The sequence below is a fragment of the Brachionichthys hirsutus genome, chromosome 3 (assembly GCF_040956055.1).
Source record: "Brachionichthys hirsutus isolate HB-005 chromosome 3, CSIRO-AGI_Bhir_v1, whole genome shotgun sequence".
In the NCBI taxonomy this organism is placed as follows: domain Eukaryota; kingdom Metazoa; phylum Chordata; class Actinopteri; order Lophiiformes; family Brachionichthyidae; genus Brachionichthys; species Brachionichthys hirsutus.
The window spans coordinates 6713371-6740714 of NC_090899.1; the positions used below are offsets into that span (position 1 = coordinate 6713371).

Sequence of the window (27344 nt, forward strand, 5' to 3'; positions counted from 1 at the left end):
ATTACATCAAGCAGCACAACTGAAAAGTTGAAAGCACTCGTTTCTTCCGCTAGGATCCGCATCCATACACATGCAAGCATGCACACAATGAGAGCTATCCATCCCCATTACCAGCATTGACTTGTATCCGGCACCAGTCAATGGTCTGCTGACACTGATCGATAAGGTGTGCTTCGGGCTGTGGCTTACTGTGCTCTGTCAGGTCACTGGGGCAGAAAACAACACCAGCACACTCAAATAATCTGATTTTATTTTTCATCCCTAGTAGCCGTATACGAGTATGTGAGCTTCCACACACGGCTTCCATTTGTTTGACACAACAACTGAGCGTGGATGTCAGGTGTGTTTGGAATGTCAGATTATATGAAACCTGAAGCAGCATTATTCTGTCGGTTCCAACATACTGCTCCAACCTACTGTCTACCTGAAACCATAGGCATGTGTTTATAAGAAAATGGGTGAACCACTCAAACAGCACTCAGTTACAGCTCATAGTTTAACTTTACCCTCTAAACATTCATATGTGTTTGCAATTGAGCTCCACTCTTTTTTAATATAGAATATTACATCAAGCAGCATACTTAATTCATGCATCTGGAAAATGTTGTGTGCCAGTTGTGAATGAATTATTTGTAAAGACCTTCCTTTGAATCAGTATTTCTCCTGCAAATGTGGTTGTCTTGTCTCTGTGCCAGAGTGGTGACCTTTCCTGGTGTCCCAGCACACAACAGTAGGTTTGCAAGACAGGCTCCCCTCAAAAGGTGTTTGTGTGATCCTCCTTTCATCAAACATAATTTAGCAAATATACTGTAATACTGTAATATATTGCTATATTAAAATAGAAAATGGTCATGATCATAAGGGTTTCTTCTTCTTTTTCTGGCATTACTATAGGAATTATCAGTTGAAAAGCCTTGGATACCTTGTTTCATGACATCAAACCAACGGAGGTAATAAAGAATGCCGTTGGAGAACAGATGTGACAAAATTTTATTTACATGCTGTGAACTTGAAAAATCACCATACAGTGTGACAGGATGCTGTATCACAATTTCATCTGTCATTTAGACCAATAACTTATATTGAGTCTCTCACATAATGGACGTCTTTTGAAGGATTTTGAATATCAAATGTTCTGTATTCATACATTTGTATTCATTTATGAAACAGTGGTCTAGCTTTTAGCGTCTGTGAGGGGTTTGTATTTTCCACCTGGGTTTTCTTCGGTTTCCTCCCACGTTGAAAAAAGTGGAAGAAAGTGAATTAATGCATTTTTTTTTTTTGCCAACTAATTGTCAAAAATCAGTTGACAAGCAGGTAGCTGGGGTGTCCTCAACTTCAGTCCTGACACATCCAAGGATGTTGCCTCAGTTGTTCCAGGGTGGGACGCCTCTCATAATATGGATGTGAGCACTTATTTATGAGATCTCGGCACCCTAAGGCTGAGAGAGAACAGAATGCATAGATGTGGTTAGAATATTCACAAGTCATAATGAAGATTAAGAATCTGGAAAAACAACAGACAACCTTTCAAAAGAAAGTACATCCGAGGACACATTTCCTGATGATAGCAGTCACTATGTCCCAAGCTAGTGCTAGCCTTCTGACCTCAAAATAATTTTAGCAATGAAGTGGCTGAATGTTAATGTGGTGTTATAAATAAAATAAAAGTAGTCTACTTATATGACTTTCTAACTGAAACATGAGATCCTAACACTGAAGTTTCCCACCATTTGCGTGATGTCGTCATGTTGACATATATAGGAAGGTTTTGCACACAGACACAAAGTTAGGTTGTATATTGATGCCAGCATTGCCTTACCCTGGCTCGCATCTTTAAGGACACTGCTGTTGGATATCAGGGGCTTTTCATAGAATGACTCTTTGGCCAGGATGTCATGAAGCACCTCACCCAACTCCTGGACCGTAATGGCCTCAGACATCATGTTCTTGAATTGCAGTTTATCTGTAGGAAAAAGCACAGCGTTTTTGCAAGGTACAGAGACAGACAGGCCAGGACAGGCAAGATGTTCACGAAAGAAGGGTGAACAGCTAGAGGAGAAGTTGTGTGATTTACCAGTTGCCCAACTGCTACAAAAATATGTCTTCTCCACGAGTTCACTGAGGCCGAAGTCAATGATTCTCACCCGAGGGACACCAGAATCAAGTTGAATAAGGATGTTGTCAACCTTGATGTCGTTGTGGAATACACCCTTTGAAATCATGTCGGCCACCGCGGACACCAACTGTCTCGTGATGTTCTGAGATGAAAATGGATGAAGAGAAAATTAGAGTGAGGGAAGAAAGAAGTGCTGCGTTTGCACTTTGATTTTACCACAAGTGACAGTTTTTACATGAAGGTTTAAGACAAATGAACTAGAAGCTTAATTTGCTGTGGCGACCCCTGATGGGGACAAGCTGGAAAAGGAAGAATTCACTTGCAAAAGTGAGGGAGAATAGACAAGGAGGACAATCTCATTTGAGCCTTACTTTAGCCTCATGTTCTGGTAGCGGTTTCGATGCATAGTCCTTCAAGGTAATGCAAGGCTCTGGCCTCTCCATGACCAAGATTAACTGGCCATCCAGTTGGTACCAGTCTATCAGTGTTACTGCTGGTGATTTTCCTACTGACTCTGGCCGGCCCGCAACTTTCTGCATAATCAGAACCTCATTTGGCAGCTTTTGTTTCTTATTATTAATAACCTAGAGGAGTAAATAGACATGATACAATTATTTAAAACACGTATATATAAATGTAAATGCAGTCCTATTTATTGCCAATCAGCAGCACAGTGACAGTACTACCGTTTTACATCATTAAGTTTTACTCATTCTAAAAATTAGCACCAGTTAGCAAAGAAGTGTGACAAAATGTGATTAAAATTACTCACAACACTTCCAACATCTACTTGGCTGTCGTGGATGTATTTGATTGCCACCTAAGAGAGAGAACGAACAGTTTGTTAGCTGGTAAATGGAGGAATTACTGCGTTGTGTGTGTCAAAAAAGTCAAGTCAAAATACCTTTATTGTCATTGTTGTAGGAACAACAAGACAGTGTGTGTGTGTGTGTGTGTGTGTGTGTGTATGGAGAAGTTAGAATTCAGCACTCATACTTACTGGCAGGTTATCAGATCTACGATATCCAGCAAAAACACAACCGAACGATCCTCTCCCGAGTATGTAGAGCTTTAGATATTTTTTCTCAAAGTCCACTGAAAACACAAACACAGTTATCTTTAACGGTGGAGAACATCTCATCTGATTCACTCCACGATTAAAACCACTGGTTGTTAAACTCATTTTTAACTTCTACTCTTTTGCATTATCTGAAGTAGAAAGTGAAAAGTACTTCATTTCAGCAGTTTGTTTACACTCAGCTCACCTCTGCTGGAGATGTCTAGGGAGGACTTCATCCAGAACGGTTCTGTGTCTTCACCACTTTCATCAGCACTCGTCCTCAGCCTCTTAACGGGCGACTGGTGGGCAGTACTTGCTTTTCTTTTTAACCCGGTTTGTTGCTTGTTGGTGGGCTCTACAAATAACATCAACCCAGTGATCTTGTTAAAATGGATGTTTGAACATTATTATTTATTATATAGGAGAATGCATATTATATATTGTATATATCATATATTATATATTATTTATTATATAGGACAAAATGAAGTGGAGAAGGTTGATTTGCTGTGTTTACAGTAGTCGTAACATGTATTCTTCTTTTTCTTCCTCATTCGGCTTGTCCCATGAGGGGTCGCCACAGCAAATCAACCTTCTAGTCGATTGCATGCTTAATTCTTGCAAAGTGTTACGTCGGATGCCATTCCTGCTGCAACCCTCTGCATTTATCCGGGCTTGGGACCGGAGTCAAGGGAGACACTATCCGTGCTACCTCTGAGGCTGCATTAGCAGTAGATAATTATTATTGATTACCTTCCAACAAGTCTGTATATGAACATAAGTAAAAAAAGAGAAACAAAAGAAAAATCACTTTGATAACAACCCAAAGGTGTTGACAAGGATTTTTCACTCACCTGAATCAATTTCTGAGTAAAGAGAACAAATTCTTCCAGATCTTAAAATTATATCTGAATTTTTGTCTAAAATGACTGTCAAGAGTAACCAGTTGGGTTAGAGGTTTACAGCTAGGGTTGCAAGTAGAATGAGGCTTACTTGGATTGTCTATAATGCTTCAATGCAACCAGCTGCGCTTTGAATATCAAAGTATATTTTTTCTGCATTACCTTTGAAGCCCTATGCCCGTTGTTGCCCATTTTTGCCCATTTTTAACTTCGACTGTTTTGCATTATCTGAAGTAGAAAGTGAAAAGTACTTCATTTCAGCAGTTTGTTAACACTCAGCTCACCTCTGCTGGAGATGTCTGGGCCTTCTGTGTCTTCACCACTTTCATCAGCACTCGTCCTCAGCCTCTTAACGGGCGACTGGTGGGCAGTACTTGCTTTTCTTTTTAACCCGGTTTGTTGCTTGTTGGTGGGCTCTACAAATAACATCAACCCAGTGATCTTGTTAAAATGGATGTTTGAACATTATTATTTATTATATAGGAGAATACATATTATATATTGTGTATATCATATATTATATATTATTTATTATATAGGACAAAGTGAAGTGGAGAAGGTTGATTTGCTGTGGCAACCCCTCACGGGACAAGCCGAAAGTACAGTAGTAGTGTGATGGATTCTTCTTTTTCTTCCTCGTTCGGCTTGTCCCATGAGGGGTCGCCACAGCAACTCAACCTTCTAGTCCAGGGGTCCCCAACCACCGGGCCGCGGCCCGGTACCGGTCCGTGAGGCATTTGTTACCGGGCCGCAAAGAAAGAACAACTAATGTATACAATTTCCGTTGTATCGATTATTAGCGTCTAAAAGGTGTTTTATTTTGAAAAACGACCGGATTTTCTCCAACGTAACAATCGCGTCTTGATACGTTGCTAAAAAAAAAACTCGCAAAAATTAATAAAAAGAAACAAAAGTATTTGGAGAGCTTCTTTGCTAAGGAGAAAAGTCCAACTGAGGAGGAAGAAGGAGGAAGAAGAGGCGCCGACGACCTCCAAGAAGAGAAACCAGGAATGACTTAAAACGGGTATTAACAGCTGATTCGCTCCGTTAACGAGCAATGAAGGGTTCAAACCTGCTTCGGCACATTGAGACCAGAACCCGGATTAAAAAACAAGAACCCGGATTAAAAATAAGAATATGGAAATTATGAAACAAAAAACCATGAAGGACAGAAGTAATTATTGGGACCATAATTTATGGTGAGTAGATATTGTGTAACTATTAATTATTTATTTAATAGTTATTGCAAGTGCATAATATAAAGTTTATTGGTAAGATTATATTCCTCTTTTTAAATTAAAAATTTCACGGCATGAAACCGGTCCGTGGCAGGAAAAAGGTTGGGGACCGCTGTAATCTAGTCGATTGCATGCTTAAGTCTTGCAAAGTTTTACGTGGGATGCCATTCCTGCTGCAACCCTCTGCATTTATCCGGGCTTGGGACCGGACTCAAGGGAGACACTACCCGTGCTACCTCTGAGGCTGCATTAGCAGTAGATAATTATTATTGATTACCTTCCAACAAGTCTGTATATGAACATAAGTAAAAAAAAGTCACTCACCTGAATCAATTTCTGAGCAAAGAGAACAAATTCTTCCAGATCTTAAAATCATATCTGAATTTTTGTCTAAAATTACTGTAAAGAGTAACCAGTTGGGTTAGGGTTGCAAGTAGAATGAGGTTTACTTGGATTGTCTATAATGCTTTACTGCAACCAGACTGCACATATATTATTGCCTTTGAAGTTAATACAGCAAAACTTTGCTTTGATCTTCAAAGCAGTGACCAATACGTCGGTTGATCGCATCGGCCGTGTGGATAGATTGCACAGCATTAAAAAAATAGCCGTTAGCCTATCATCCATCCTCATTATCGGATTTGCCACTTGATTGACTTTCAGTGAAGCCAGTGTGACGTCTCTCTTTTCTCAAACACGGAGTGAATGTGTGGCTAAACTGCGAGTGAAATCACCTGAAGGAACAATTGTGTTTCCACTGCTCTAGTGTGAGTGCTTCACTTCTACAGAAGGAATGGGACAGCTTTCACAGAGCTCATGTTGCACTGCCATGTTTTTACAGGAGCCCAGAATGGACAAATAAACAATAATCCTACAGAGGGCATGCCATTTTTGTAGCTGGATGTAGGGGAGGTTGGTGCCCACTGGAGAAGAGTGTTCCTGGTTAATTATTCAATAAAGTCACAATTAATAAAACTTGTAAGAGTTTGTGTTGCTTGAACATAATATGGATCTTGTACATAATACATCCATGCTTGTTTTTCTCATTTTATTTTAAAGGCCCATGATCCTTAAATTTGTCTCACTCTGTTAGCAAATAATACAGATATTCTATTGATTATACATTGTGGAAAATCTTATGTCTCTGAAGGTGTTTTTGGAGTAAATTAAAAACAGAGACGAGCTCAACCCTTGTCCTCACTCCAGATCCTTCTCCACAGCTTCTGTGACACCTGCTCCACCAGCTTGTTTCCACCCTTCTCCCTCTCTTGTACTGCTTCGCCAAACCGCTGACAAGGAGCCTAGTAGAAAAAAAAAAGAACGAATGAAACTTTCTCCCTTGGGTCGGCAGAGGCAGCAGGAGGGATGAGACGGTAATGATGAGATAAGGGTGCTGCAGCGAAATCAAGGGTGGTGGTGGACTTTTTAAAGGCTATTGGAGTATATAAAAGAATATGAAGGGACCCCCCGCCTCACTTTTTTTTCCTCCCCTCCATAATTTATCATCCAGACACTACAGCCTGGTCAGGGAGTTGAGGAAAGGAGCGTGATACACATCCCGGATCAGTAGGGGGCGGTAATGCCCCGTCGCAAACTTGTCCAGCCGCAATGAAACACGAAAAGAAGAAGAACTTGTTACAGGAAGTAGAAACATTCTATATCCGGGTGAAACGACGCTCGTAAGGTTCAGGTTGGGCAGCTAACGCCAAGCAGCAGCTATACGTCTATCAGTCAGGGAATTTACTTCGTAATTACAACACACGCGAATGGCCTCTCAAATCCCAATAATCGTAAAAGCCCATCCGGCCGCCGGAGCTTCTGCCGCTATCCGGGGGAAGAAGCGTCCCGGAAGTCCAGCGACCTGCCTCCTCCAGCAGGTCAGCTGTAGCAGCAGCAAGAAGAAGAAAGGACAGCTAACGGCGACAGCAGTACCACAAACACAAGTAAATGATTTATGTTTTAATTACCTCCGTCGAGGCGGGGGGGGGGGGATGTAATCACCAGCGTTGGATTGTTTGCCTGTCTGTTGGCAAGATGACTCAAAAAGGTTCTGGACGGATCTTGATTTAGTTTTCAGGAAATGTTGGGAATGTTATCGGGTACAGATTATTACATTTTGGTGGTGATCTGGGAAAAATGCACTGCACTTTTCCCAGATTGCACTGTTGTGGAATGGTGTCTGCCTTGGTTGGTGGGGTTAAAAAGGAAGATGTCTTTTCAGATTAGATGGATTACGCTATAGATTTTCTTTCAGACCTTGTTTGAATTTGATGATACAAGAAAATGATTATTCTTCACATGAAATGTAAACGGTGTCGTGTTTCATCTTTCAGGTGGCAGCAGTGGAGGTCGTGCCTGAGGTGAAGGCGTTGGGAACAGCTGACAGCAGTTTGAATGCCACCACAGAGTCCACAGCAAAACCACCATTCAAAGACCCCGCATTTACGGTGGGCTCCTGTGTCAGTCTGTGTTTCAGTTAATCTTTCTCTGTTGCTCTTAATTTAGATTTGGACTAATTTATTCCTCTGTTATATTTCCTAATCTTGGCAGCATTCTGGAATTGGTGGAGCAGCAGCAGGAAAGAAGAACCGGACCTGGAAGAATCTCAAACAGATTCTGGCTTTGGAGCGGACTTTGCCTTGGAAAATCAGTGATCCTACCTGTATGTTTTCCATTCAGAATTCTACCACAGGCATCTACACGCAAGTTTTTTTTAAACTGTACTGAGTTTTACTATTAGCAAGAGTGTCAAGAAACAAATATGTTTAATTTGTCTAAAATAAAAGTTTTTTTTTTTAGGTTAATCTGATGTGATATTTTTTGTGTTCACAGATTTCAACATTGACGCTCCTCCCTCTCTGAAGCCAAGTAAGAAATACTCTGACATCTCTGGACTTCCTGTGAGTAATCACGCTGCCAATATTGTCATTGTACAATAAACAAGTTTATTTGAATCACTCACTCGCCATCTTTTCTTTTCTCAGGCAAACTACACGGACCCTCAGACAAAGCTGCGCTTCACATCTTCAGAGGAGTTCTCTTACATCCGCCTCCTCCCCACTGATGTTGTTACGGGATATCTGGCCCTTCGAAAGGCAACTTGCATTGTTCCCTGACAGCCGAGCTGGGATTGAAATCGGACACGGCTTTTGACCGGAACTGAACTTGTGGTGGTGCAGCAAGCCGCTGGTCCAGTAAGGAGACTCCGAGCACTGGCTGCTCACAGAGAGGACAGGTTGGGAGCATCGCTGAAAAGAGATCTCCTGGAACTCATAGCTTGACATTTGCACTGCTGTCTTTGAGAAGACAATCTAAGAATGGATTGTTCCTGTGTGGAGAACTATTCAATATGAGATCTTCTGTCATATGCAGCTTAATTTTACACGTGTGATTTGTTTTCCAACTGGTGGCGTGAACGCATCTCATTAATTGCACATGGCAGCCATCCAAGATCATTCGGTATCGGCTACTTTATTCATGCATCTTTTCACAAGCTAGATAAATGAGAAGTGTGTTTCTCGTGTGAATGGTTCCTGTTATGCAAAAACATATGAATAAAGGCACCCAGTCTTTTAAGAATCAAACCTGCAACCTCCTTAAGTCCGCCTCTCTAACTTACATATTCAGCAAGTTCTTTAATGTAATGTTCCTGCCCAGAAGACTTGGTTGTATGTTTTACCAATAATAAAAGTAATGTGTTGCCATTCATTGATAAAGTAACAGAAGATTCCATTGTTTCCCACAAGCTATTAGATTACAGAAGTAAGTAATGTTGTGGTTTTTGGTGTCACTTTGCAGGAAAACCTGATTAACTACCCACCTGTGGGCATCATGCAGCTGATGGAGGCAGCCTAGTGTACCTCACTCACCCCTCTGTCTCATTCTCAGGACACAGTGGACAATCTGAAGAACCTTTCTTTTTCCCCCTTCAATTTATCATACAGGTAGAAAAAGATGAACACCTTTTCCCCCTACTGGTTCTCATCCTTTTGCATTTTAGGACACATTTGATGGTTTTATTGTTCACGTGTTTAAATGACTTAACATCATCTCACTGTCTGGCACTTCTGTAGCCCCCAAACTGTGGATTAGTTTGGGGACTACAAATGTCTAAATCCTACTTTTTTTTTTTATATGTCCTTTTTGGTCTGAATGGTTTTTAAGATTTGTTTTTTTTCATTATGTGACCATATTGTTTTTTGGACTTTACAGCACTTTGATCAGCTCTTTTTAAATATACTTGTAAACAAAGTAGAAACAAGAAAGAAATGAATGAATTGCATCATGAAACTGTCTCTTCGGAATGAAAAATCTGTTCTACACCAAACTCAGCAGGATGATTGTATGGAAACAAACACCAACGTGTACCAGATCATGATTGTAGAAACAGAGAAACACCGAGACGTGAAATATCCTCGGGGTCGATAAGTCACATGCATGTGTACAGTATCCATTACCCTCAGTGTCGTTCATGCGAGACACTGAGGAACGGAGCACATCCCAAACCAGGGTGGAGATCCACTAATCTCTGCAGCCACTCTTTGTGACCACCTGGGGGCGCCAGAGCTCTGCTTATTCTGCCACCCGGCCTTTGTCGAGTGCGTTTGGTTGAATCCCAAAGTAAGTCAGGCGGGCTGCAGACGTCTGCGTCTGAGGAGGCTAAATGCCACTATACATGTCCAGGGGACGGCTGTTACAGATGTGTGTGTTTTATATGTCTGTGTTTTCTTTTTTTTTTTTTTTTTTACAAGCACAGGCTTTTCACACTAAAATGTGTAAAACGTCCTGATAAAATGAATAATACATTAGTCATCTGACATGTCTGAATTCTAAAAATGTACCAGAAAAATTCATTAAAAGAATGCTCAAATGTCAAGTCAGACAAATGGACGACACCGCAAGCTCTAGTGAGCTGATCGATAGACTGGCGCCGGTGCCTGCTGAGCCAGCAGGGGAACTTTCATATTTATGTTTCTGACCTATTGGAGCAGCAGGAATATAGTGAACTTCTTAACTGTTAACAAAGAAATGACTTGTTATTCACTGCTTAATAATACAGATGTTGCTGCAGCGGTGCAGGAAGGCACAATGTTTATTCAAAGTAAAACTGAATGAACACCTTCATGAGGAGCATGGCCAGGTGTTTAACTTCATTTAACAATAGCTGCATACAAACAAGGACAAAGCTCGGGAAAGCTGACGTCTGGGCAGAGACGTCACACTAACCACATTCTTTTATTGCAGCAATGAGCTCGTAGGTGTGACCAAAGGAAATCGCTGACTGCGCTCAGATTCTTTCATCACTTCTGTGGTAAATATGGGAAGCGTGATTCCGTAATCCAAGTGGTTGAAACAACTGTTTCATCCCCCCAAAATTTGCCTTTTGGCTGCTCACCTCCGCCGAGCAGCTCATTCCCCTCATAATTAGATTTACACCGTCCACATGGTGATCTGGATCATCATCTAAAGGTTAAAAAATTGTCTTGGTATCTTTATACACCAACCATGAAAAGTAAAAGTGAATCTGAATGTATGGATATTTGTAACTGTTTTCTGAATCCATAAATGGAGTTTCCTAATGTCATTCTGGATCCGATCCAGATGAAATTTGGTGGTGAGATAGAGGCCCCCACCATACATGACTGTGTCAAATTCCGTGTATTTTCCTGACTATCAAACAATTGCTATAAAGGTTTTCTATGACGAGGCCTCACAGCGGTGATTCAGAGGACACTCTGCTGCCTCCTTTCCTTTAACATCATCATGTCTTTGTGTGTGGCCATCTTTAATCACTGCTTGTATCTTTGTTCTTGTACTTTGCCCTTCACCACTTTCATCCCCATACTTTGTCAGTGCTTGTGCCTGTCCTAAAGGCGGGACAAAGCACATGAAAACAATGTTTAACCTTAACTGATCATGCCATGACTGCCCCCACAGTGACACAGTTTCATGGTCCATTTAGCTGAAGAAAAACACAGATTGCTGCCTCAAGGAGTCACGGCCATTATTTGTCTTTCCTTGTTAGAATGCAGCCGAGGTAAATGTAATGAGCGAACAGTTGTGGCTGTAGAGGTCAAACAGCAAAGTGTCATCAGATAGCTAATCAACTCATTCAGATGTCATTACACTGGGATAAATCCCTGTTAATCCCACTGAAGATTCCATCAGTGTTCCCTTGCAGGTCAACTTGTCATCTCAGAATGTGTGTGTGCTCACATGTGGGAAGAAGGGATGCAGAGAAAGGTAATTCTTCATGTTGATAGACAATGATCGTCCTTTAATAGGCAACATTCACAATCCCCTCTCCGTCCTCCTCTCCTCCATTTTCCTGTCCTGTCCGCCCGCTCCTATACCCCCTCCTCACCTTCCCTGTCCTAGCTGTCCTACCTGGCTCTTCTTCTATCTCTGTTGGCTGGAGGATTAGCGCTCTGCTATGGTCTTTGATTGATAGGACCTCTGTCATTCCATTTGTCTGTGTGTCGCTCTGCTTGTGTGTTTGTGTCATCCACTGCCTTGCCCCTTTTCCCAACACCCACATGCAGGTTTCCTCTATGAGAACAGTAAGGGGTGTATTGGTTGATTATGGAAATCAAAACATGTTTGCTGTTAATACACTTATTAGTAATAAATATTCTATTCATCGCTGGCCATTCTCCAAAACCGAGTTACACAATTTTTAGTATTCTACAAAGTCAGGACTGCTGAAGTCAGTCGAACACAAAATGCATTAATTGGGAACATCTTTCAAAATGAATTCCCCGTTTCCCAGCTCAAATTCAAACACCACCATACTTGAATTTAAAGGCGATGTTGCCTTTACACAAGGGGTGTGTGTCAGGATGTGGATTCAGCTGTGCATAATGGTGAAGCATAATGAGTTGTCTCTCAGTTTTGATTGACTCGTTATTATTTTTGAAGATATTGAGCAAATGTTAAAAGGAGCTATCTCAAAGAAAATGGAGAAAAACCCAAACATGAATAAAGCAAACAAACCCAATGTGAGCAATTACATAACTTTGAAATATCCATCCATCCATCTGTATCTTGTCTTCCCATCTCTCCGTTGCTCAGATTAACTCCATCCATTGCATGCTGCCAGACCTACATTGAAGTGAATGAAGTGTCATTGGATAGAGAGAGAGGTAGTATAGGAGGGATGTGACCCTGCCACCTTCTCCACAACAGATGGAACCAATCCCAGCAATCCAAGACAGACCATGATGTGTTTGTGTGTGTAATGATAGCACCCATCCATTCAAACGGCTGCTGGTGATGCAACTCAATGCCTAACTGTGCTGTGCTATGCGTGTGCGTGTGTATATGTGTGTATGTGTGTATCATTGAACATGTGCCTCAGACCTGATATTTTATAACCAGCTCAGCTCCAAAAGCCAATTTACTGTGTGAGGGCTGTTGTGAGAGTTTCAACCACAGATTGGAGAAGTAATCTTGGATGACTTTGAACGAATTTATAATGTTACTGTGTCCCCTGGTAATGCATACTGCTTTTGAGACCTTTATTTTTTTTTTAATGCACATCCATACACGAGTACTTAAATGGTCTTATCTAAACTACTATTGTTTTATGCTGGAAGAAAAATAAAAGCAGTTTTGCAAAATGACAATAAAAAAGTGGCGCCTTGCTGTGAAATCTTCTACCCTGTAGCAGCAGAGAAGGGTTTATATCAATACTGAGGGGCTTTATGAGCCACAGTGTCTCCAATAACTACTCCCCACTCTCTCTCATACACACACACACACTTTTACTGCAGGTCCCCTAGCCATTTTCATACATTGGATACACAGCACAGAGAGAGAAAAGGTAATTGCAGCGATGTTAGACGTAAAGCAATAGTTACAGGCTTCATGTGCGCGCGTGTCAGAACCTTTCATCCATCCGTATCACTGTGCATTCAGAGGCTCTTATGCTCGGCTTGCCATCGGAGAACACAGCAGATAGAGGCCGGCCTCCTGTTCACTATTATGTACCTTTTCACATGTGTCACACATGTGCTTGTTCATGTAAGGGATATATTGATTAAATAAAGAGTATATGCATGGAGAGAGAGAGAGAGAGCGACCATCAACACAGAACCCGACGCAAGTTGGGTTCTGTCTTTCCCTGCAGGTCTTTCCCTGCTACTCCTGTAAAGTGCCTTGAGATAACTTTCTGTTATGATCTGGCGCTTTAGAAATAACATTGAATTGAATTGAAATACACGCATACATTCTGCACAGTGTCTTGGGAGGATGTGCCGGTAAATGAGGCATGAAATGAAGAGTAAGACATTGTATAATGTTCAGTCCTCAGGTAGCCTTTAGATCGGACATGAGACAAACCAGGCCAAGATTGGCAAACATCTAACCCTCAATGACACTGCACCAGTACGCCCCCCCCCCCCCCCCCCCCCCCCTCGGTGGTTACAATGTTACCCTACCCAGCGAGTCCTCTTCTTTAAATTCATCAAGTCAGACATATAAGTGACAACATGAAATGTGAAACCTTTTTTCAAATGACATTACTGTAAATGAATTTAAATGTACATCATTTGTCTTTCTTCATTTGTAACATAAAAACGCAGTGAGTGCCAAGCCTGTTACCAGCTAGTAGCAGGCAGAGCCGCCAGGCCCTTCTGAATCACCAGCTTTGCTCACATGCCTCGCATGCCTCTTGTTAATTTGGTAAAGCAAAAACGAGAGAAGTCTTTGCACATCTAGTCCCATGCCACACTTCCTCAACAACCCTTCTGGACTCATAGTCCTGATGATGTTGCTACAGCAATACTTAGAATTTCGATATGATTCAGAACAAAGCAAATGCACAGTACATGCTACAGTTTTTCTACTTTTGACCTAAAACAAATCAGGAACTTTGGTCTGATGTGTGACTGTTTGTCTCAGAAATCATAAAGCCAGTTAAAACCATCTCCTATGCTATATTGCCAATTGCATAGAGCCACCTTCAGCACTCTGCTGTGATGAAGCGCTCCTCCTGCCGCTGAGGGAGGAATATGCATCAGCATAGACCTCAGCATGTGAGTGACACGCTCCTACATTAAAGGTAAGTGGTGCGCCACTTCATTGTTAACATTACCATTCCAGGCTTGACGGCTGCATCAGGTCATCTAATTCTATCGGCGGCAGCTTCAGTCTTTCTCTCCGCCACCATTATAATTGGGTCTTATCTTCACAAATATGCTCTGCTGTTAATGAACAATCAGTCCAGTTAATGTCCTGCTAATTAATAGCCTTCAGCCTCTTCAGAGTGGTAATTAAGTGCCAGTTGAGGCGTCTTAATTGGCATGCTTTCTGATTGGATCGAGACACGCTCAGCCCTCTGGGACCCACAGGAAATGGATTATAGGGTTGTCATGATTGTGGGGAGGACTTTTGCAAAGACTGCTGACTTACTTGTTTAAGAAATGGAATCATCTCGTTGACCTGAGATGAAGTGGACTAAATGAAAGTCTGAATGAAACAACCATCAATGATAGTGGCCTGTTTTTTCTCTCTCAGTCCTAAATAACTCCTAAAGTCCTAAAAACCTCAAGCTAAATATATGAAACGTACTGGTGAATGTGAAAAAGACACACACATATTAAGAAGCAGAAGAGGAAAAAAATGGAGTGTATTGTTTGAATTATATCAGCAGTGTGTGATTATATTAGATTTTCGGACACTTGAGGCTGACGGAATAAACGGGATAATGAAATCACCTTCTAATGTTTTTAGGGAAGGTTAAGTGTTACCCAACAGTCAGCCAGTCACACACCCAGCAGTCCAGCATCCACTCGCCCATTAACTCCCTTTTTTTGCCTTCCGTTAAGTCCTAATCGAAACATTAACTGTGTCCACGAGCTCATTATTGTTGATTTGGCTGTATGAAAAGAGTGTATCAATGCTTTATCATTGAAACTGACAGACTCTAGTGAGAGCAGTCAGACTAAACCCCGGGGAAGTTTATTATATCAAAATATGCTAAAACATCCCAGTCTAATGATAATTCTCTGCGTAACCCCTTTCACATCACGTACATCAGCCATCCATTGTACAATAAACACATTTTCATTGTAGCAGCTTACAATCATTGAAAGAAAAGTGCACAATTGTAGGTGCTATTCCTCAGTGATGGACAGGAAAGAGCTCGCTCATGGCCAGTGCGATTTCAGTCCAAACACTGGTCATGGTGAGCTCCTTCGCTAATTAATTACACTAAGAAAAACACAACAGAAAAGGTTCCAAGGCAAACAGAAGTTCAAATCCAACCAGAATTATGAGACAGATTCGCATATGGTTGAACGCTGGCTGTGAGCTGCTCGGTTAATTAGTTTTATTGTTAAAAAGAACAGAAATAGCCAAAGGTTAAGTGCAAAGTGTAAGGCAAAGAACGGACTTGATGCAATACAAGCTAACAGTGTGAGATGGCGGTTTTTCACTCACATATGGATGACTGGTTGCTTCAAGCTGTTGGATAATGAGTGAGAGGACAGTAACGAGGGGGGCGGGGGGGGAATGGAGGCTGAGAGTAAAGGTGAAGGGGAGGGAGGGAGAAAAGAAAGAAAAAGAAGGGAAGGAGAGGGGAAACGCCGGCAAGGTGGTTTTTATAATGAGGGACAGAACAGACAAACACCTGAGTAGAGAGAGAGAAGGTTGGAGGCAAATAAAGACTCCATTTGGCACTCCACACACACACACGCGCACACACACACACACACACACACACACACACACACACCACACACACCCACCCACCCACACACACACACACAGTATACTGGTTGCTTAGAGCAGCTTGGGATAATAAGAAACACAATAAGGTGGTTTTTATAATGAGAAACAACAGCTGAACCACCGATGGCAGAGAGAAGAGTGAAGAGGGTTGCAGGCAATGGACGGCTCCACTTACTGTATAAAACAAGAGTCTGTGCAAAAATAGAAAGTTCTTATACAACAGCCAAACCGAGTGAAAAGACAAGTAGGGGGACTGAGCTGTTTAATGCGTCCCGACTGAAAGCCCTAGCCTGTGTGATGGCTTTTATGACTGAGACTTTACTGATGACAAAGTTTGGTGCCAGGTGGCAACGCTAACACACTGCAGATATATTGTGAGCCAACAGTGATCAGTGACACATTTGTCATTTAGTGCGATCGTGGCAGGACCTCCCGTAAGAGGATGCCATTCATTCCTGACAATGATGTTGTAGATGTTGTAGAAACCTGCAGGAAGTTTCTTTTCTGATACTAAACAGGCAAAAAAGTTGATAATTGGGCTGTTTTCCAACAGAAAGATCGTTGATTGAGCGAGACAGGTGTTCTGCAGAGGGAGATGCAGCGTTGCGATCAGGTAGCTCAAATAAGGTGCCGGGATTGGGCTTTGCCAGCTGGATGGTGGAAGGCAATCAGCTGATTGGGCTGATCATTCAATTAGCTGCTATCAGATGAAGCAGCTTGGGCTGTGTATGGGCAACAAGGGGATGATGGGTGTTAAAAAACACTTACACATTACACACATTACAATTTCATCATTAAAGCAAAAATAAAGAGTGGATACATCTTTTAGAAATAGTTCATAGATGCAGAAAGGGCAGGGGGAGTGTTCCATTTCCATTTCTGTCCAAGCAGCAACTGTAGATGCATCCATGCAGCACGTGTCAGTTTTTGCTGCTACTGACGCACATCTGTGGATCCATCCTGATGCCGTTGTTTTTGCGGGTTTCTTGAGTTCATATGCTTTTTAACTTTGTCTGTTTTTACTGCATGCCCTAGTATAAGCGCTGTAGTTTTGCATTTGATTATTATTTGTTGTTGTTGTTGTTGCTATTTTATGTTACATGTTGCATGATTGCACCATGAAAAATTCCTAGTTTGTGAATCCTTTCACTGACAATGGTGAATAAACTGATTCTGATGTTACTGTGAACTTGGTAGAGAGGATGATGAAGATATGATGAGACAGGACATTTAAACGAGACGCATGCATGCAGGACTTAAGAGGCTTGTTTTTCTTTTTATATCCATGCATGTGAGTGTATGTGCTGAATTCTGGTGTGTGTGTGTGAGAGATAGAGAGAGCGAGATCATAGAGCGCTCCCTTCCTCTTTTTTTCTCCTGGATAAGCACTTTGTTGTCCTTGGGAGACTGCTGGTGCTCGGCTTCTCCTGCAGCTACCAGGAGCTGTTCCACTGAGCCGTGCACGTGAGGTGACCTTCCTTTGCCTCTGACTGTCTCATGCCTCTGTGCATCACACACCTTCAGGGCTGCGGGATAACACACTCTGTCCCCTGCAATGTTTCATTGACATACATCCTGTGTTGTTCACTTTAATGGACCAATAGAAACATAAAGTACCACATTTACAAACACACAAAATCACTACCGAACCCATCCACACACACACACACACACACACACACACGCAAAAACGTTATCAAGAATGTGTAACCAGATCTATCATGCAAAACAGATCTTTTTTTTTTTACTGTAGACGTGTAGAGCAATGATAATTAATACATCATATTTATCAGGTCAAAGAAGCTACACTATTTTCCGGCAGCCATGCATAATTGACCAAATCAATCCGCAGTAATCAGATTACAAGTGAACAAGGCGTATGGAGGATGCATTTGTAACAGGATGACCCAGGCCACATTCAGAGGAGGTTTTATTTTTATTTCAGCAGCATCATCTTTTATCAGTGTGCCAGTGAAAGTGTCTGCGCTACGCCGAAGGGAAGCGCATTCTGCTGCCTCGCTGGTGAAACGATTCTAATATCTGGTTTGCTGCAATGAAAACTACACGTGTGAAGCGCCTCATCAGCCAAGGAAAGCAGCAGAAGTGAGCGAAGCGTCTGATTCAACTGATGTCGCCGCTGACCTGGTGACCACTCTGGGCCCATTCACACCACAAATGGTTTTCTTACATTACATGTGTTTGATCAATTTAGTTTTAAACTTTTATTGATGACATCAGGCACTTGATACCAATATATTTGTTCAGGTGACATTACTTCCCCGTCCTCCGCTATCCTCCAATTCCTTTAATCCTCTAATTACAGAACACAATTATTTTTATCGGAAGATATATATTCTAAAAATACCTCAGAAATACTATGTGCCGGTACTATCTGGATAACACCGGCACACTTCTATGAGTGCGTTTTCATGACAGCGGAGGTAAAAGTGTTGCAGGGTGTGGCAGTTCTTTTCAGCCCAGATGTTGACCTCAGAAGAGCCTCGGAGCTCCAGTGAACAGAGGCAGAAAATCACCCCCAGTGTTATCAGGGCTGCACTGACAGATGCTCATTAGAACAAACAAGCGTGCACACACACACACACACACACACACACACCCCCTAACTTGATAGCTTCTTCTCACTTCAGTAGTTCAAAGATGCGTCTTAGATCTCAAGAAGCTTCTCACTGCAGAATGAAGATCACCCATGATGCTTACTGTGTAGAGTGCACATTTTGATTTTGTGACACTGAGGTCCTAATTCTTAAATGCCCTACAAAAAGAAAATAATTATAAAACTGTACATGTAAACTGTATTTGAACGATGAGCAATATGGACAGTGTGAAGAACATTGAAGGAACATGCCTAAAGTGTTCTGATGCATTTGATTATTGGTTCTGCTCATCTGAGGATGTTTTATGTTGCTCATCCTGACCATAAATTTACAGAAAATAATCAGGCTGGGAGGTGGGGAGATCCAGCCCTCTGACTTACAGCGATGCGTCCCTGAACAATGATTACAATCTCTCAGAAGATGCCAGTTTGCCGCATCATTAATTCAGCCTTTCATACTTTTAATTTACACATCATCAACACATCTCCGGTTGGTTATGACTGTGATTAAATTGTGATTTAAAAGTGCCCCTGGCATACAGTTGCGTTTATATTAATATTCTTTCTTTATTGAAAACGTGTGATGGGTTTTGTTAATTTTGATGCTGCGAAGTGTCTCAGTTTCTCCCTGGAGATTCGACGTTTCGTCACCTTTTCTATAACTAGCTCTGCATCTCCTTCTAAGCTGCATTCAACAGGCAGCGTGTTCACAAACAGGAAAGAAAAAAAGTTGCACATCCCCCCCCCCCCCCACCCAATTTTCGTGAATCAACAACAGCAAGTCAAGTCAAGTGTTTTGTTTGTTCCAAAATGAATGCAAACCATAGACACATGGGACCTTTACTGTACAGCTGCAGCAGTGAGAATAGAAGTAGTATGCATTATTCTCCACAGATGCATTTATTCATAGATTCACGTCATCAATGTTTAATGATCTGCTGATATTTGGCCATCAGGCTCCCACTGAATGTGACAAGAAATGTTCTTCAGACTCTTCATCTGGTCTGTGCACAATACACCCGACTTTCATTATTCTGTGTTTAAAAGCTTCCAGCAGGTCCGAAACGTGCAACACATTAGCATAGAGTTGTAGTTATGAGCGGGCAGACAGGTGTTAATGATCCTCTGAGGACGCACATATTTATTCATGGATTCACTTCAGCTATCCAAATGCACCGTGATGGCCCCAACATTTTTCGCTCTGTTTTGATCTGCCTTTGCTGGAGCTCAGTCACAGCATGCGGACAGAAAGTGTCATATTAAATCTTCGTCATCGTTTCCAATGGAGGCTCCTACCTTTAATGTACAATGTATTTATGCACAGAAAAATACAGAAAAAATACAGGCATTTTTTTCTCAGACTAAGATATTGACAAATTTAGTTCATCAGTGATTTGTCGACATTTTGTTCCACTTAATTGTTCTTATTTCCTTGTTATTGTGCTTTCACTGTGAAACCCAGATGCAGTATATAGTTTTTGTGCTTTCTAACTGTTATTTTATGTTACGGTACTTAACTTATAGTCAATGTATTACCAAAGATTGCGAATGCAAAGTCATCATTACTGGCATGTATTTGAAAACACTGAACGGATGATGAGGGCAAAGGGTAAGACAAGTTTTTTTTTTTTTTCATTTTCACTGAAACACATTCATATTTAAGCAAAAGAAAAGAGGGAGAGTTTTAAAATGAGTGACTTTCCTCCACAGGGATTCTCCCTCAATTGTGTCTCTGATTTTGTTTCAATTTGGGATTAATGCATTTTTAGTGTCCAGCAGATTCAGATTCTGCAAATGTAACTCCCACAGTCCACTGAGTGAAAGAGCAAAGCTACTAGAAACATCATAGACTCAATTAACACATTCTATACTTCACATTTATATTTAATTCAAATATTTATATCTAAATTCAATTTTAAAAAACATGCATAGAGAACAAGAAAGATTCAACATTGAGTTTTGTAATTATGGGATATGTGCCATCACTATACAGTAGGCACAGTAAGCAGGCCTGTAAATAAGCCTCTTTTGCCTCCTATTTTTATTCATGGTTGTGGTTTACTCAAATTTTGCCGGCTCATTGTGTCTGTTGCAGGCCCCTCCCTGGCGGCGGTGTGACTCATGCATATTAATGAGTGAAATCTACATAATTAGATGCAGCGTTATCATAATAATAAAGACCTACAGTATATATAATCTCTTATAGGATCCTAGAGCTCAGATCTTTGAGCTTTGACCTAGAATAGAACAAAGATATGTTCTGCTGAGATCCCTCTGTGGATCTGCAGGCCTGGTGAAGGAGTCACACAAAGCTTTACCGTCTCCAAGTTGGTTCTGATCCAAAGTGCCTGTATAAATATTAGTGTGAAAATAAATACATGTAAAACATTACAGAGAAGTGGATCTATGACTAACACAATTCATAGTTTTTCTGACTAAGCACGTCGTGTATTTGATCATTAAGCAGAGTTCTTTCTTTCTTATATATTGTCTAATAGACATCTCTTCATCAACCTCTCTTTGCACACACACACACACACAACGTGACACGTTTACACATAAACACATTCACTCCTGAGCTATAAGGTAATTTACATACACAAAGCACAGTGACACATTCGGACACATACACAATATACAAATAATCCCCCCTACCCCCCCTCACGGCTCACACACACACACTGTGTCCCGTGGTCTGTCTGTGCTGATAAGGGCTTAATCCTGATTGGAGTCTCAGTAAAAGGCTTTGTTATGAACACTAAATAGACTGGCCCTCGGCGAACACACTGACACACAGCTGATAACATATACACACATGGACAAACACATGCAGAATAGATGCATGCAAACATACGTTTACACACACATCCATACCACAACACGCTGTATGCACTCTATACCTGTGCAAATTTGCCTATACACCAACACACACACACGCACACACACACCAGCCCAGAAAATCGTGTGTATGCATTCATGCAAGTGGGTCTGTATGTAAATGCAGAGTTTATCAGCTGTTTGACAAAGCTCTGGAGAGCGGTAGGTGTTGGTAGACCACAGACTGAATATGCTGTAAATGGACTACTAATAGAGAAAGAGATTAGAAGGCTGGAGAAGAGGACAGTAGAGGAGAGATATGAAAGAGAGGGAATAGAAGGAGATGAGAGAGGAATAGTAATGTCAGCAGAGCTGCATTTTAACTCCCTATTTGACGAAAGATCGGAGGAACCCCCACCCCGTCACACCTGTAGCAGCAGAACTTAACCTGGAGCTCTTAGATTTAGATGGGCGAGGTTATACCTTAAAACACAATAGTCGTCTCACTCCCTCTAATGAGTTACATTTCTTTCTTCAAATTCTGAATCACAAACATATCGACTTAGAATTTAAAAACACATTGTAACAAAAAAAAGAAACAAATCATTGATAACAGGTTGAAACAAAGAAGGGAAATGGATTAATCAAAGAGGATGGGTCCTTCTTCCTCACCTCCTCTCCAGTGGTACTCAGGGGGACTGTAATGGTCTCTGATGCATACCACACATGGTGATATCACACTAGCTTTCAATCCAATAAAATATTGTCAGGAAGGCAATGCGGCAAGAAGAGAAGGATCCAAATGCACAACAGACAACAGGGAAAGTTTGCAGAAAACACATCGCAGTTTAACCATTTATCGCCACGTGTATCATAATTGATATTAATAATAATAGGCTTTATTTATATAGCACCTTTTTAGAAATGAAATTCCCAAAGTGCTTTTACAGATAATAACAAACCAACATGAATCATACAAACAAAAAATACATAATAAACAAACATTCATCAATGTAAAACGGGTGTTCAAAAGCAACAGTGGCGTCAGGGCACAAGTGATGAGACGAGGTGATATACATGGCCTTTCAGGATTTTGAGAATTCTACTTCAGAAGCTTGATTTTGTTTGATTTAAAGGGTTAACGGTTCAAGTTCAAGTTCAAAAACAGGAACAAAAACAAAGCCCAGCAACATACAAAGACAATTAATACATACAAGAATTAATCACAAGGACTAAGGTTTCAAACAACTGACTACGACTACCAACTTCTTGGCAGCGAACTGCAGACAGAGCAGAGCCTAAGTAGAGCGACAGCTGACGACGAGGCGAGCAGCAGGTCAGGTGAAGCTAGTCAGCTGATTACCGGGAGGATCTGGGAAGACAGGCAAAGTTAGTGCATGAGCAAAAGCTGCTCGTTACCCAGGAGCCCTGACACAAAATAACAGCAAGGTCAACGTCACCAATATCTATCAATACTTTTTTATGACTAAAATTGGCTGGAATGATACCATGGAGGAGAGAAAGGCATCATTTACAGGCTACTTGAGAATCAAGTTCAATTACTATCAAATTATTTGTCATTTAACATGTGTCCAATGGAAAACAACAAATACATACAAAGCTTCAAAATAGTCTATCATCAGGCAGTGGATCTGATGGAAGCGATACGCTCCATCCCTCTGTTTTACTCTCCCTCCCTTTTTCAGCCATCCTCCTTTCATTTTGGACTTGGACTGAAAGTGTCCTCTGAACGATCTCTGAGCAGAGTGAACCTGTAATCCTTGATAGCAGCCTCCCCCCCCCCGCTTTATTCCTCTTCCCTCCTTTGACTGACTGATCAGTTAATTAATGGATCAAGTCCCCTCCTAAGGTCACCGTGGCCGTGGGACATCTGCTCTTGACCTTTCATCAATGACCTTTCTCCTGCTCAGAGGTCATTAGATGCATCCCGGTATCATTACAACAGACCCAAAGGGGTTAAGGCTGCTCTTTGAGGTCAGAGGTGAAAGGTCGAGACTCTGTCATCAATAACAAGGTAAGGTTGTCTGTAGGTCATTGTCTACATAGAGATGAAGGGCAGCTCAGCCTTTGTGTGTGAGTTTTTTTTTTTTACATGCAGGATACATAATGCTCTACAGCTGCATGCTGTTACCCTTCTGGTGTTGAAGCATTCATTTAAGATAAATGGTCACCTTGTGGTGTTCAGTCGGATGTGGCTATGCACCCTCGGAACGATCTGGGCAAGTAGCTTCCCTTGCTTTATATTCTCAATGAATACTCCTGTCTCTTTTCCTTTATTTTGGTGCCTCATGCAACAAACACAAGTCTGGGTAAAGTTTCTTCAAGTGCATAAGTCTGGGAACTCTGGATTTGCCTTTTCATGCGGACGACGGCACTGAAGTATAAGCGGCGTTCGATCGTCTGTTGTCGACGATACATCCACAATATCTCTCGGCCACAGCCTTCTCTTCATGTTGGCTCTGAAAGCAGCAAACAAAGCTTCAAAAAGAAATTCGAAAAGTGTTCATGTGGTATTGTGTTGTTGTTTCAAGTGGCCTGTACACACCGAAAAAAAGGCGTTTCACTGTAGCACGAACAACAAAATGAGCACAAATGGAAAACCATGGAGCTACATTATCAATTGAGGACCTGCTCTCTATCACCTCCGTGATTGTCTCAAGTCTTTGGTTGTTTCTCATTCAACTTTTACCCATTTCCCTCCTCACCTTTTTTCTTTTTCCCCGTCTGGCGCTTCTAATTCTGCCCCCCCATCCCATCCCACCCCTCCCTCTGTGTAACCTTGCGGGGTAAAGCTCCATTGACATCTGCTTCATAAGTATTCAGGACTCAGCGCCTTTGACATTAATCAGCCTACAGTACATTATCTCCCCACTTCTCTTTGCCCCCCAACCCCCACCCACCCCTTTTGCCTCCTGCTTCTCCTCTCATCCCTATCGCCCCTCTTTCACTGCTCCACTCTATTCTGCTGCCTCCCTTTGCCACGCTCTCCCCCCTTGTGGCTTCCCCCTCCTCCCCTTCTTCCTCTCCTCTACCCTATCATGCATTTCAGCGTTCCACTCGCTGTTTTCTTATCACAGTGAGATAACCAGAAGAGAAAAGGGCATTACTAAGTCTGCATGTTGCCCACCTAAACGTCTGGCGATCAAGATACATTGTCTATCTGCGTGCCTGCCAGTCTTAAGAGTAAGACAGCAACTTTAATATAGCAGTTACAATGCAGCAAGGTCAACTCAGTGAGGAGGATTCAAATGAGATTTCAAACTAAATTGTTAGATCAAAAATAAGAAAATAAAAAAAGCACATAATCATCTTAATTTTAGCTTTGCTTTGACTAGAACTAGACTCTCCTTTAGTTTAATCTTCTTGCCTGTAATAGATTGGTGACACGTGGAGGATACAGACGGATCTCCATCTTGTCTGCATTGAAATGTTTGAATTAAAGAGAAATATTTTCCTAGATTATTTTTACTATCATTAATTTACTATATACTATAGTAGTCAGGCACTATAACCAAAATGTCTAACTTTGTCTAACCTAACAAAGTGACAGTTTTGACTACAACTCTATTTGCCTATTTTGACTTTAGGTAAAAAGTAGCTGGAAAGGAAGTGAATAATGTATTTATTGCTTTAAAATGTATTGTTCAAATAAATGAAATAAATGAATAAATAAATAAATTGCATGCAGGCAGCCAGGTTTTTAAGACTGTGTCTGCAGAACCTGATGTATAGACTTTGTTGTGCATCCTTCTGCAGATTGTGCAGCTTGTCAGGAGAGTGCAACTATATTTTATATTAATGACCTTATCCTGTGCAAAGTTGAACATGGCCTTTTGGAATGAAAGCTGTTTTGCATATCCATTTCATCATGTAGCTTCAGTTGGAAAGACCGACTGCAGCAATGACAGCAAGTAATGTAATGGAGAGTGAACCGCGGCAATGCCTGTCCATCCAGCATCTGAACTTCCTTTTTCCAGAGGCCTTTAAACACTATAGGAACTCAAATATACTGTATACAACATAAGACATTAAGTGGATTGTGCCCAAATGTCATTTGACCCCCTCTGGCAAGGAGAAACCGGTTTTATTGCGAACTGTTTCCAGTGTGGCTCTGTAATTTGCTTTGATCGTCCTCACAAAAACTGCGGTTTGTGTAGTGAGAGACGGCGTCCCTGGAGGAGTAGATTATGGGAGTAGATGAGGACAAGACGAGGTGTATGTCACGCAGTGCTCAGATTATCTTGGAGGTGTGATGTATGCCTCCACTGCTAGCTAACAAGGGATTATAAAGATTCACATAATCCTGGATGGGCGGGCTGGTTCAGGACTCTCACTGTTACTACATTAGCATTAAGCATTAATAGCACCCCGGCATTAGTGTTAGCAGCTAATAGTGTCCCAGAATACATTAACTGCTAATAATGCAATGCTGTAAGATTAGCATTTGTTATAATAGTGCCAAAGCATGCATTATGAGTGTGAGTTAGAGGACAGGATAAGTGTGTGTGTGTGTGTGTGCATGAGCACACATGCTTGTGTCTATCTTTGTGTGTATTAGTGTGCATGTGTGGAGTGTACAGAAGCATACATTAGTAGACGATAGAAAATGTACAGGGAGAATAGAAGGTTACTGAAGACGCTGAAGGAAAGAAGACGGAGGCGGCGCCAGGTGAGGGGTTTAACAGGGTGTGTGGCAGCATGCATTAGTTACAGCAGGCTCTGGTCCAGCATTCACACCAACACAAGGTCATCTCACAAAGGATATGCCAGTTTCTTATATACCACAGGAAGGGCAACTCAATTTTTTTTATTTATTATAGAGTAAAAACTCAAGATCGGGATTGAATACATTAGAAGTCAAAATAAACAACAGCTTCAGCTTTCTGCAACAGCTTTGATGGTTTAAACAAACTTTCTTTTATTCTAGCCGCAACTGAAGGCCCTAAATTAATCTGCTCCAAGATCCACAGGGATTGTTTGATAAGGATAATAATGCACACTATCTCACTCATTTGAAAGGCATTCATGGAATCACACTCATCTTTACACACAATGAATGACAAAAAGAGATAAAGGTGTGAATATTTAGGAAAAGAATGCAGAAAGTAAAATCAATTGTTGATAAAGAAGACTCAGTCTCATGCTGCGTTTAGTTAGCAATCCATCCAGCTCCTAGATCCAGGGTACTTTAGTCCCTCTTTTTAGCTTTCCTCATTTACTTTGGCTCATTTATTGAAACATTCATTTATAGACTTTAGGTGTCATTGTCCCAGCTGATGCAAAAGGTTGTAACTTGCCCAAAACAATTCATTCATGCTTCAAACCCCAGGAAGTTTGTGAATACAAATGTGAATGTTTCGAAGTTGTGAAGATTATTAAAACTTCATAATTGGTCCACTCATCAATTTGGTAAAAACAACAACAAAAAAACATGTGCAAGTAGTCGCCATGGATAATATACCATATACCAATACAAATTAAATTAATTGACGATTGAGAATTTTAAAAATGAAATTATCATGTAGGTAAAAGAAAGCAATAATCTCAGTTTAATATATATATAAAATGATCTACCTTACAGAAAGGTTAGGTTTGTCGTTTGTCTTCAATGAGGAGCTAAAAGTCTTCACAGTGAAAGTTTATCCATTATATCAACCCTGCTTCGTAATTCCTGCAATGCAGAACCTGTCATTAAAGACAAGTCAGAGACAGACAGAGAGAAGAAGAGACGAGATGCAGACAAATGCAGAAAATTGGAGAAAGACAAACATTTCACAGAAAGAGGTGCAATCATGCAGCTATTCAGTGGAGTCATTATCAGGCTGCAGGCTGTTTGGTTCTT

At 41.3% G+C, this 27344-nt stretch overlaps 1 protein-coding gene across 1 annotated transcript; it reads left to right on the forward strand.

The window, feature by feature from the left end:
• Window positions 1–7085: 7085 nt before the first annotated feature.
• Window positions 7086–9442, forward strand: ino80c (INO80 complex subunit C). Its single transcript, XM_068760363.1, has 5 exons — window positions 7086–7262; window positions 7653–7766; window positions 7870–7981; window positions 8152–8219; window positions 8304–9442. Exons 1-5 carry the CDS (start codon window positions 7086–7088, stop codon window positions 8433–8435), a joined length of 603 nt encoding a protein of 200 aa, XP_068616464.1. The 3' UTR covers window positions 8436–9442.
• Window positions 9443–27344: the final 17902 nt, after the last annotated feature.